We start from the raw sequence: 13,985 nt of genomic DNA, 5'->3' as shown, positions 1-13,985 counted from the left end.
ATTTCTTTACTTATCCTGCCTTACCCTTCCCGAGCAGCGCTCACCGATCAATGAAGACTCAAATCATGCAGTAGCTGATAATTTACTTTTAGCATTTCTGCCCTCACCTGGATTGTATGTCCATGCAGCACCATTTCATCACAAGTGCTCCTTCAACAGTCTGTCAGCTGGGGCATGGTGTCCCTTTACTTAGAACCTGATATTCAGGTTTTATTTCTTTGCGCAGCAGTGACACATTATGTACTACACCAGCTGCTGCTGTGTGCGGATACAGTTACTCACTGAAGGAACAGCGAGAGCGCTGAAAAGGGTTCGAGAAATAGTCAAAGCGCTATATTCTAGGAAGAACGTTTCGCTACCTCCTCATGTGAATAGGATTGGATTGGGGAGATTTAATGCGTCTTCCATTGGATAAGTGTAACAAAGACGCAATTTCGGTTCTGCTGCTACTCTCGACTTGGTAGGTGATGACTGCATTGTCTTGCATATCATAGCGTCATTGTGTCTTCGGTGGTTGAGCATCTCCGCAGGAAATATCAGTGAGGATACCGTTAATTCGAATGCACTGATCAGGAAGGTACTACCCCAAGCAAAATGTTATCTTCCTTGCTTATGGAGAAAGGGCATAACAATGATAGACAGAGCAATGCGAGAAATACGTTGACGTATATGAGAGATGGAAGATCCTGCGGCCGAGATTGAGGCCCAGCTCGCCGAAAAAACATATATAACTGTGCATCTAAACTCAGCCATTTAGAGAATTATAAAGGCGACAGATGGGCAAAAACACGTGTAACACTGCCTTCGCCAGATATTTGAATTTCAGCTTAACTTCTGAGCATTTTTTTCATCGCGTTTGCACATTGGATTGCATAAGGATATTTGTTTTGTTTGGGCTGGTTTGTGGGGTTTAACGTCCCAAAGCGACTCAGGCTATGAGAGACGCCGTAGTGGAGGATTCCAGAAATTTCGACCACCTGGGGTTCTTTAACGTGCACTGATATCGCACAGCACACGGGCGCCTTGCTTTTGGCCTGCTGCCGCCGAGGCCGGGATTCGATCCCGCGTCCTTGGGAACAGTAGTCGAGCGCCGTAACCACTGCGCTACAGTGCCCTAGAAGGGGGCACTGTAACTGCACCACCCCGGCGGGGTGATATTTGTATTTGCTCCACCCACTGGTAGTACAGTAAATTAGCAAAAACGTATTTTAATTGTGTGAGTGTTTGTCTTACCTTGTTAGTTTTATCTGGTCGCTCAGTGTCGGTATGAAGGATCTGGTTTACGAGCCATTGTCACTGGATATCTCTATAATCACAAACCCTATTGTCGCCTATGACTAGGACATGGTCATTGGGCGGCGTAGCCAACGAATGCTACCTATAATATGTTGTACCAATGGAGCATGTGTTATTTGGTGTTGCGTAGGTATTACCGATTGCCATGTACAAGCCCCACAAGAGTCGCCAGTGCCGGTCGGTATCGTTCGACGAAGGCAAACGGCTCGTGATTGCTACCGACTTGGACCCGGAGGTGGACCCGCTTAAGCTGAGGCCCGTCGAAGGCCGTCCCCCGACTCCACGGCCTTCGCGAGCTGATTGTACCGCCTGCTCCTCGCCCGAAGGCCAGTATGACGAGTTAGGCGAGTGCTCCTCGCGGCCACCCAGCGCCGCCTCGACCGCAGCCGCCGCCCAGCAGCCGTCTACGATGGGCTCGCCACCTAAGGTATCAAAGAGCATTTCGCTACAGAACGCAAGCATAGAGCAACAATAGAAGCAGAAATCAGTGAAACCCTTCCGATATATTGATAAAGGTCTCTGTACCGGCTTAGCATAGTATATTCGCTGGCAAAATATAGATGCATGGCTCAGAAAAAACGCTCCCTGCACAGGTTAATGTAGTGATTAAAGAAATCAGTCCTCATTGAAGTACATTAAAGACAGAAGTGAATACTGCTGGCTTTATTTTACCGCCTTCCGATATATTGATAAAGGTCTCTGTACCGGCTTAGCATAGTATATTCGCTGGCAAAATATAGATGCATGGCTCAGAAAAAACGCTCCCTGCACAGGTTAATGTAGTGATTAAAGAAATCAGTCCTCATTGAAGTACATTAAAGACAGAAGTGAATACTGCTGACTTTATTTTACCGCCTTCCGATATATTGATAAAGGTCTCTGTACCGGCTTAGCATAGTATATTCGCTGGCAAAATATAGATGCATGGCTCAGAAAAAACGCTCCCTGCACAGGTTAATGTAGTGATTAAAGAAATCAGTCCTCATTGAAGTACATTAAAGACAGAAGTGAATACTGCTGACTTTATTTTACCGCCTTCCGATATATTGATAAAGGTCTCTGTACCGGCTTAGCATAGTATATTCGCTGGCAAAATATAGATGCATGGCTCAGAAAAAACGCTCCCTGCACAGGTTAATGTAGTGATTAAAGAAATCAGTCCTCATTGAAGTACATTAAAGACAGAAGTGAATACTGCTGGCTTTATTTTACCGCCTTCCGATATATTGATAAAGGTCTCTGTACCGGCTTAGCATAGTATATTCGCTGGCAAAATATAGATGCATGGCTCAGAAAAAACGCTCCCTGCACAGGTTAATGTAGTGATTAAAGAAATCAGTCCTCATTGAAGTACATTAAAGACAGAAGTGAATACTGCTGACTTTATTTTACCGCCTTCCGATATATTGATAAAGGCCTCTGTACCGGCTTAGCATAGTATATTCGCTGGCAAAATATAGATGCATGGCTCAGAAAAAACGCTCCCTGCACAGGTTAATGTAGTGATTAAAGAAATCAGTCCTCATTGAAGTACATTAAAGACAGAAGTGAATACTGCTGACTTTATTTTACCGCCTTCCGATATATTGATAAAGGTCTCTGTACCGGCTTAGCATAGTATATTCGCTGGCAAAATATAGATGCATGGCTCAGAAAAAACGCTCCCTGCACAGGTTAATGTAGTGATTAAAGAAATCAGTCCTCATTGAAGTACATTAAAGACAGAAGTGAATACTGCTGGCTTTATTTTACCGCCTTCCGATATATTGATAAAGGTCTCTGTACCGGCTTAGCATAGTATATTCGCTGGCAAAATATAGATGCATGGCTCAGAAAAAACGCTCCCTGCACAGGTTAATGTAGTGATTAAAGAAATCAGTCCTCATTGAAGTACATTAAAGACAGAAGTGAATACTGCTGGCTTTATTTTACCGCCTTCCGATATATTGATAAAGGTCTCTGTACCGGCTTAGCATAGTATATTCGCTGGCAAAATATAGATGCATGGCTCAGAAAAAACGCTCCCTGCACAGGTTAATGTAGTGATTAAAGAAATCAGTCCTCATTGAAGTACATTAAAGACAGAAGTGAATACTGCTGGCTTTATTTTACCGCCTTCCGATATATTGATAAAGGTCTCTGTACCGGCTTAGCATAGTATATTCGCTGGCAAAATATAGATGCATGGCTCAGAAAAAACGCTCCCTGCACAGGTTAATGTAGTGATTAAAGAAATCAGTCCTCATTGAAGTACATTAAAGACAGAAGTGAATACTGCTGACTTTATTTTACCGCCTTCCGATATATTGATAAAGGTCTCTGTACCGGCTTAGCATAGTATATTCGCTGGCAAAATATAGATGCATGGCTCAGAAAAAACGCTCCCTGCACAGGTTAATGTAGTGATTAAAGAAATCAGTCCTCATTGAAGTACATTAAAGACAGAAGTGAATACTGCTGGCTTTATTTTACCGCCTTCCGATATATTGATAAAGGTCTCTGTACCGGCTTAGCATAGTATATTCGCTGGCAAAATATAGATGCATGGCTCAGAAAAAACGCTCCCTGCACAGGTTAATGTAGTGATTAAAGAAATCAGTCCTCATTGAAGTACATTAAAGACAGAAGTGAATACTGCTGACTTTATTTTACCGCCTTCCGATATATTGATAAAGGTCTCTGTACCGGCTTAGCATAGTATATTCGCTGGCAAAATATAGATGCATGGCTCAGAAAAAACGCTCCCTGCACAGGTTAATGTAGTGATTAAAGAAATCAGTCCTCATTGAAGTACATTAAAGACAGAAGTGAATACTGCTGGCTTTATTTTACCGCCTTCCGATATATTGATAAAGGTCTCTGTACCGGCTTAGCATAGTATATTCGCTGGCAAAATATAGATGCATGGCTCAGAAAAAACGCTCCCTGCACAGGTTAATGTAGTGATTAAAGAAATCAGTCCTCATTGAAGTACATTAAAGACAGAAGTGAATACTGCTGGCTTTATTTTACCGCCTTCCGATATATTGATAAAGGTCTCTGTACCGGCTTAGCATAGTATATTCGCTGGCAAAATATAGATGCATGGCTCAGAAAAAACGCTCCCTGCACAGGTTAATGTAGTGATTAAAGAAATCAGTCCTCATTGAAGTACATTAAAGACAGAAGTGAATACTGCTGACTTTATTTTACCGCCTTCCGATATATTGATAAAGGTCTCTGTACCGGCTTAGCATAGTATATTCGCTGGCAAAATATAGATGCATGGCTCAGAAAAAACGCTCCCTGCACAGGTTAATGTAGTGATTAAAGAAATCAGTCCTCATTGAAGTACATTAAAGACAGAAGTGAATACTGCTGACTTTATTTTACCGCCTTCCGATATATTGATAAAGGTCTCTGTACTGGCTTAGCATAGTATATTCGCTGGCAAAATATAGATGCATGGCTCAGAAAAAACGCTCCCTGCACAGGTTAATGTAGTGATTAAAGAAATCAGTCCTCATTGAAGTACATTAAAGACAGAAGTGAATACTGCTGGCTTTATTTTACCGCCTTCCGATATATTGATAAAGGTCTCTGTACCGGCTTAGCATAGTATATTCGCTGGCAAAATATAGATGCATGGCTCAGAAAAAACGCTCCCTGCACAGGTTAATGTAGTGATTAAAGAAATCAGTCCTCATTGAAGTACATTAAAGACAGAAGTGAATACTGCTGACTTTATTTTACCGCCTTCCGATATATTGATAAAGGTCTCTGTACCGGCTTAGCATATTATATTCGCTGGCAAAATATAGATGCATGGCTCAGAAAAAACGCTCCCTGCACAGGTTAATGTAGTGATTAAAGAAATCAGTCCTCATTGAAGTACATTAAAGGCAGAAGTGAATACTGCTGACTTTATTTTACCGCCTTCCGATATATTGATAAAGGTCTCTGTACCGGCTTAGCATAGTATATTCGCTGGCAAAATATAGATGCATGGCTCAGAAAAAACGCTCCCTGCACAGGTTAATGTAGTGATTAAAGAAATCAGTCCTCATTGAAGTACATTAAAGACAGAAGTGAATACTGCTGACTTTATTTTACCGCCTTCCGATATATTGATAAAGGTCTCTGTACCGGCTTAGCATAGTATATTCGCTGGCAAAATATAGATGCATGGCTCAGAAAAAACGCTCCCTGCACAGGTTAATGTAGTGATTAAAGAAATCAGTCCTCATTGAAGTACATTAAAGACAGAAGTGAATACTGCTGGCTTTATTTTACCGCCTTCCGATATATTGATAAAGGTCTCTGTACCGGCTTAGCATAGTATATTCGCTGGCAAAATATAGAGCATGGCTCAGAAAAAACGCTCCCTGCACAGGTTAATGTAGTGATTAAAGAAATCAGTCCTCATTGAAGTACATTAAAGACAGAAGTGAATACTGCTGACTTTATTTTACCGCCTTCCGATATATTGATAAAGGTCTCTGTACCGGCTTAGCATAGTATATTCGCTGGCAAAATATAGATGCATGGCTCAGAAAAAACGCTCCCTGCACAGTTAAAGAAGATCAGTCCTCATTGAAGTACATTAAAGACAGAAGTGAATACTGCTGACTTTATTTTACCGCCTTCCGATATATTGATAAAGGTCTCTGTACCGGCTTAGCATAGTATATTCGCTGGCAAAATATAGATGCATGGCTCAGAAAAAACGCTCCCTGCACAGGTTAATGTAGTGATTAAAGAAATCAGTCCTCATTGAAGTACATTAAAGACAGAAGTGAATACTGCTGACTTTATTTTACCGCCTTCCGATATATTGATAAAGGTCTCTGTACCGGCTTAGCATAGTATATTCGCTGGCAAAATATAGATGCATGGCTCAGAAAAAACGCTCCCTGCACAGGTTAATGTAGTGATTAAAGAAATCAGTCCTCATTGAAGTACATTAAAGACAGAAGTGAATACTGCTGACTTTATTTTACCGCCTTCCGATATATTGATAAAGGTCTCTGTACCGGCTTAGCATAGTATATTCGCTGGCAAAATATAGATGCATGGCTCAGAAAAAACGCTCCCTGCACAGGTTAATGTAGTGATTAAAGAAATCAGTCCTCATTGAAGTACATTAAAGACAGAAGTGAATACTGCTGACTTTATTTTACCGCCTTCCGATATATTGATAAAGGTCTCTGTACCGGCTTAGCATAGTATATTCGCTGGCAAAATATAGATGCATGGCTCGGAAAAAACGCTTCCTGCACAGGTTAATGTAGTGATTAAAGAAATCAGTCCTCATTGAAGTACATTAAAGACAGAAGTGAATACTGCTGGCTTTATTTTACCGCCTTCCGATATATTGATAAAGGTCTCTGTACCGGCTTAGCATAGTATATTCGCTGGCAAAATATAGATGCATGGCTCAGAAAAAACGCTCCCTGCACAGGTTAATGTAGTGATTAAAGAAATCAGTCCTCATTGAAGTACATTAAAGAGAGAAGTGAATACTGCTGACTTTATTTTACCGCCTTCCGATATATTGATAAAGGTCTCTGTACCGGCTTAGCATAGTATATTCGCTGGCAAAATATAGATGCATGGCTCAGAAAAAACGCTCCCTGCACAGGTTAATGTAGTGATTAAAGAAATCAGTCCTCATTGAAGTACATTAAAGACAGAAGTGAATACTGCTGACTTTATTTTACCGCCTTCCGATATATTGATAAAGGTCTCTGTACCGGCTTAGCATAGTATATTCGCTGGCAAAATATAGATGCATGGCTCAGAAAAAACGCTCCCTGCACAGGTTAATGTAGTGATTAAAGAAATCAGTCCTCATTGAAGTACATTAAAGACAGAAGTGAATACTGCTGACTTTATTTTACCGCCTTCCGATATATTGATAAAGGTCTCTGTACCGGCTTAGCATAGTATATTCGCTGGCAAAATATAGATGCATGGCTCAGAAAAAACGCTCCCTGCACAGGTTAATGTAGTGATTAAAGAAATCAGTCCTCATTGAAGTACATTAAAGACAGAAGTGAATACTGCTGGCTTTATTTTACCGCCTTCCGATATATTGATAAAGGTCTCTGTACCGGCTTAGCATAGTATATTCGCTGGCAAAATGTAGATGCATGGCTCAGAAAAAACGCTCCCTGCACAGGTTAATGTAGTGATTAAAGAAATCAGTCCTCATTGAAGTACATTAAAGACAGAAGTGAATACTGCTGACTTTATTTTACCGCCTTCCGATATATTGATAAAGGTCTCTGTACCGGCTTAGCATAGTATATTCGCTGGCAAAATATAGATGCATGGCTCAGAAAAAACGCTCCCTGCACAGGTTAATGTAGTGATTAAAGAAATCAGTCCTCATTGAAGTACATTAAAGACAGAAGTGAATACTGCTGGCATTATTTTACCGCCTTCCGATATATTGATAAAGGTCTCTGTACCGGCTTAGCATAGTATATTCGCTGGCAAAATATAGATGCATGGCTCAGAAAAAACGCTCCCTGCACAGGTTAATGTAGTGATTAAAGAAATCAGTCCTCATTGAAGTACATTAAAGACAGAAGTGAATACTGCTGGCTTTATTTTACCGCCTTCCGATATATTGATAAAGGTCTCTGTACCGGCTTAGCATAGTATATTCGCTGGCAAAATATAGATGCATGGCTCAGAAAAAACGCTCCCTGCACAGGTTAATGTAGTGATTAAAGAAATCAGTCCTCATTGAAGTACATTAAAGACAGAAGTGAATACTGCTGACTTTATTTTACCGCCTTCCGATATATTGATAAAGGTCTCTGTACCGGCTTAGCATAGTATATTCGCTGGCAAAATATAGATGCATGGCTCAGAAAAAACGCTCCCTGCACAGGTTAATGTAGTGATTAAAGAAATCAGTCCTCATTGAAGTACATTAAAGACAGAAGTGAATACTGCTGACTTTATTTTACCGCCTTCCGATATATTGATAAAGGTCTCTGTACCGGCTTAGCATAGTATATTCGCTGGCAAAATATAGATGCATGGCTCAGAAAAAACGCTCCCTGCACAGGTTAATGTAGTGATTAAAGAAATCAGTCCTCATTGAAGTACATTAAAGACAGAAGTGAATACTGCTGGCTTTATTTTACCGCCTTCCGATATATTGATAAAGGTCTCTGTACCGGCTTAGCATAGTATATTCGCTGGCAAAATATAGATGCATGGCTCAGAAAAAACGCTCCCTGCACAGGTTAATGTAGTGATTAAAGAAATCAGTCCTCATTGAAGTACATTAAAGACAGAAGTGAATACTGCTGACTTTATTTTACCGCCTTCCGATATATTGATAAAGGCCTCTGTACCGGCTTAGCATAGTATATTCGCTGGCAAAATATAGATGCATGGCTCAGAAAAAACGCTCCCTGCACAGGTTAATGTAGTGATTAAAGAAATCAGTCCTCATTGAAGTACATTAAAGACAGAAGTGAATACTGCTGACTTTATTTTACCGCCTTCCGATATATTGATAAAGGTCTCTGTACCGGCTTAGCATAGTATATTCGCTGGCAAAATATAGATGCATGGCTCAGAAAAAACGCTCCCTGCACAGGTTAATGTAGTGATTAAAGAAATCAGTCCTCATTGAAGTACATTAAAGACAGAAGTGAATACTGCTGGCTTTATTTTACCGCCTTCCGATATATTGATAAAGGTCTCTGTACCGGCTTAGCATAGTATATTCGCTGGCAAAATATAGATGCATGGCTCAGAAAAAACGCTCCCTGCACAGGTTAATGTAGTGATTAAAGAAATCAGTCCTCATTGAAGTACATTAAAGACAGAAGTGAATACTGCTGGCTTTATTTTACCGCCTTCCGATATATTGATAAAGGTCTCTGTACCGGCTTAGCATAGTATATTCGCTGGCAAAATATAGATGCATGGCTCAGAAAAAACGCTCCCTGCACAGGTTAATGTAGTGATTAAAGAAATCAGTCCTCATTGAAGTACATTAAAGACAGAAGTGAATACTGCTGGCTTTATTTTACCGCCTTCCGATATATTGATAAAGGTCTCTGTACCGGCTTAGCATAGTATATTCGCTGGCAAAATATAGATGCATGGCTCAGAAAAAACGCTCCCTGCACAGGTTAATGTAGTGATTAAAGAAATCAGTCCTCATTGAAGTACATTAAAGACAGAAGTGAATACTGCTGACTTTATTTTACCGCCTTCCGATATATTGATAAAGGTCTCTGTACCGGCTTAGCATAGTATATTCGCTGGCAAAATATAGATGCATGGCTCAGAAAAAACGCTCCCTGCACAGGTTAATGTAGTGATTAAAGAAATCAGTCCTCATTGAAGTACATTAAAGACAGAAGTGAATACTGCTGGCTTTATTTTACCGCCTTCCGATATATTGATAAAGGTCTCTGTACCGGCTTAGCATAGTATATTCGCTGGCAAAATATAGATGCATGGCTCAGAAAAAACGCTCCCTGCACAGGTTAATGTAGTGATTAAAGAAATCAGTCCTCATTGAAGTACATTAAAGACAGAAGTGAATACTGCTGACTTTATTTTACCGCCTTCCGATATATTGATAAAGGTCTCTGTACCGCTTAGCATAGTATATTCGCTGGCAAAATATAGATGCATGGCTCAGAAAAAACGCTCCCTGCACAGGTTAACAGGTATGTAGTGATTAAAGAAATCAGTCCTCATTGAAGTACATTAAAGACAGAAGTGAATACTGCTGGCTTTATTTTACCGCCTTCCGATATATTGATAAAGGTCTCTGTACCGGCTTAGCATAGTATATTCGCTGGCAAAATATAGATGCATGGCTCAGAAAAAACGCTCCCTGCACAGGTTAATGTAGTGATTAAAGAAATCAGTCCTCATTGAAGTACATTAAAGACAGAAGTGAATACTGCTGGCTTTATTTTACCGCCTTCCGATATATTGATAAAGGTCTCTGTACCGGCTTAGCATAGTATATTCGCTGGCAAAATATAGATGCATGGCTCAGAAAAAACGCTCCCTGCACAGGTTAATGTAGTGATTAAAGAAATCAGTCCTCATTGAAGTACATTAAAGACAGAAGTGAATACTGCTGACTTTATTTTACCGCCTTCCGATATATTGATAAAGGTCTCTGTACCGGCTTAGCATAGTATATTCGCTGGCAAAATATAGATGCATGGCTCAGAAAAAACGCTCCCTGCACAGGTTAATGTAGTGATTAAAGAAATCAGTCCTCATTGAAGTACATTAAAGACAGAAGTGAATACTGCTGACTTTATTTTACCGCCTTCCGATATATTGATAAAGGTCTCTGTACCGGCTTAGCATAGTATATTCGCTGGCAAAATATAGATGCATGGCTCAGAAAAAACGCTCCCTGCACAGGTTAATGTAGTGATTAAAGAAATCAGTCCTCATTGAAGTACATTAAAGACAGAAGTGAATACTGCTGGACTTTATTTTACCGCCTTCCGATATATTGATAAAGGTCTCTGTACCGGCTTAGCATAGTATATTCGCTGGCAAAATATAGATGCATGGCTCAGAAAAAACGCTCCCTGCACAGGTTAATGTAGTGATTAAAGAAATCAGTCCTCATTGAAGTACATTAAAGACAGAAGTGAATACTGCTGACTTTATTTTACCGCCTTCCGATATATTGATAAAGGTCTCTGTACCGGCTTAGCATAGTATATTCGCTGGCAAAATATAGATGCATGGCTCAGAAAAAACGCTCCCTGCACAGGTTAATGTAGTGATTAAAGAAATCAGTCCTCATTGAAGTACATTAAAGACAGAAGTGAATACTGCTGACTTTATTTTACCGCCTTCCGATATATTGATAAAGGTCTCTGTACCGGCTTAGCATAGTATATTCGCTGGCAAAATATAGATGCATGGCTCAGAAAAAACGCTCCCTGCACAGGTTAATGTAGTGATTAAAGAAATCAGTCCTCATTGAAGTACATTAAAGACAGAAGTGAATACTGCTGACTTTATTTTACCGCCTTCCGATATATTGATAAAGGTCTCTGTACCGGCTTAGCATAGTATATTCGCTGGCAAAATATAGATGCATGGCTCAGAAAAAACGCTCCCTGCACAGGTTAATGTAGTGATTAAAGAAATCAGTCCTCATTGAAGTACATTAAAGACAGAAGTGAATACTGCTGACTTTATTTTACCGCCTTCCGATATATTGATAAAGGTCTCTGTACCGGCTTAGCATAGTATATTCGCTGGCAAAATATAGATGCATGGCTCAGAAAAAACGCTCCCTGCACAGGTTAATGTAGTGATTAAAGAAATCAGTCCTCATTGAAGTACATTAAAGACAGAAGTGAATACTGCTGACTTTATTTTACCGCCTTCCGATATATTGATAAAGGTCTCTGTACCGGCTTAGCATAGTATATTCGCTGGCAAAATATAGATGCATGGCTCAGAAAAAACGCTCCCTGCACAGGTTAATGTAGTGATTAAAGAAATCAGTCCTCATTGAAGTACATTAAAGACAGAAGTGAATACTGCTGACTTTATTTTACCGCCTTCCGATATATTGATAAAGGTCTCTGTACCGGCTTAGCATAGTATATTCGCTGGCAAAATATAGATGCATGGCTCAGAAAAAACGCTCCCTGCACAGGTTAATGTAGTGATTAAAGAAATCAGTCCTCATTGAAGTACATTAAAGACAGAAGTGAATACTGCTGACTTTATTTTACCGCCTTCCGATATATTGATAAAGGTCTCTGTACCGGCTTAGCATAGTATATTCGCTGGCAAAATATAGATGCATGGCTCAGAAAAAACGCTCCCTGCACAGGTTAATGTAGTGATTAAAGAAATCAGTCCTCATTGAAGTACATTAAAGACAGAAGTGAATACTGCTGACTTTATTTTACCGCCTTCCGATATATTGATAAAGGTCTCTGTACCGGCTTAGCATAGTATATTCGCTGGCAAAATATAGATGCATGGCTCAGAAAAAACGCTCCCTGCACAGGTTAATGTAGTGATTAAAGAAATCAGTCCTCATTGAAGTACATTAAAGACAGAAGTGAATACTGCTGACTTTATTTTACCGCCTTCCGATATATTGATAAAGGTCTCTGTACCGGCTTAGCATAGTATATTCGCTGGCAAAATATAGATGCATGGCTCAGAAAAAACGCTCCCTGCACAGGTTAATGTAGTGATTAAAGAAATCAGTCCTCATTGAAGTACATTAAAGACAGAAGTGAATACTGCTGGACTTTATTTTACCGCCTTCCGATATATTGATAAAGGTCTCTGTACCGGCTTAGCATAGTATATTCGCTGGCAAAATATAGATGCATGGCTCAGAAAAAACGCTCCCTGCACAGGTTAATGTAGTGATTAAAGAAATCAGTCCTCATTGAAGTACATTAAAGACAGAAGTGAATACTGCTGACTTTATTTTACCGCCTTCCGATATATTGATAAAGGTCTCTGTACCGGCTTAGCATAGTATATTCGCTGGCAAAATATAGATGCATGGCTCAGAAAAAACGCTCCCTGCACAGGTTAATGTAGTGATTAAAGAAATCAGTCCTCATTGAAGTACATTAAAGACAGAAGTGAATACTGCTGACTTTATTTTACCGCCTTCCGATATATTGATAAAGGTCTCTGTACCGGCTTAGCATAGTATATTCGCTGGCAAAATATAGATGCATGGCTCAGAAAAAACGCTCCCTGCACAGGTTAATGTAGTGATTAAAGAAATCAGTCCTCATTGAAGTACATTAAAGACAGAAGTGAATACTGCTGACTTTATTTTACCGCCTTCCGATATATTGATAAAGGTCTCTGTACCGGCTTAGCATAGTATATTCGCTGGCAAAATATAGATGCATGGCTCAGAAAAAACGCTCCCTGCACAGGTTAATGTAGTGATTAAAGAAATCAGTCCTCATTGAAGTACATTAAAGACAGAAGTGAATACTGCTGACTTTATTTTACCGCCTTCCGATATATTGATAAAGGTCTCTGTACCGGCTTAGCATAGTATATTCGCTGGCAAAATATAGATGCATGGCTCAGAAAAAACGCTCCCTGCACAGGTTAATGTAGTGATTAAAGAAATCAGTCCTCATTGAAGTACATTAAAGACAGAAGTGAATACTGCTGGCTTTATTTTACCGCCTTCCGATATATTGATAAAGGTCTCTGTACCGGCTTAGCATAGTATATTCGCTGGCAAAATATAGATGCATGGCTCAGAAAAAACGCTCCCTGCACAGGTTAATGTAGTGATTAAAGAAATCAGTCCTCATTGAAGTACATTAAAGACAGAAGTGAATACTGCTGGCTTTATTTTACCGCCTTCCGATATATTGATAAAGGTCTCTGTACCGGCTTAGCATAGTATATTCGCTGGCAAAATATAGATGCATGGCTCAGAAAAAACGCTCCCTGCACAGGTTAATGTAGTGATTAAAGAAATCAGTCCTCATTGAAGTACATTAAAGACAGAAGTGAATACTGCTGGCTTTATTTTACCGCCTTCCGATATATTGATAAAGGTCTCTGTACCGGCTTAGCATAGTATATTCGCTGGCAAAATATAGATGCATGGCTCAGAAAAAACGCTCCCTGCACAGGTTAATGTAGTGATTAAAGAAATCAGTCCTCATTGAAGTACA

At 39.9% G+C, this 13,985-nt stretch overlaps 1 protein-coding gene across 1 annotated transcript in view; it reads left to right on the top strand.

Annotated features, from left to right (window-relative positions):
• Positions 1-1,438: 1,438 nt before the first annotated feature.
• Positions 1,439-13,985, top strand: part of LOC146181320 (uncharacterized) — a 43,618-nt gene continuing 31,071 nt past the window's right edge. Inside the window, exon 1 of the mRNA XM_084575762.1 lies at positions 1,439-1,723. Within this exon, the coding sequence (XP_084431888.1) occupies positions 1,442-1,723 (282 nt within the window). The 5' untranslated portion in view covers positions 1,439-1,441. The remainder of the gene's footprint in view (positions 1,724-13,985) is intronic.

The sequence above is a fragment of the Amblyomma maculatum genome, chromosome 8, assembly GCF_055883805.1.
Source record: "Amblyomma maculatum isolate TAMU_Amacu chromosome 8, ASM5588380v1, whole genome shotgun sequence".
Lineage (NCBI taxonomy): Eukaryota > Metazoa > Arthropoda > Arachnida > Ixodida > Ixodidae > Amblyomma > Amblyomma maculatum.
This window is presented reverse-complemented; position numbering and strand designations above follow the sequence as displayed.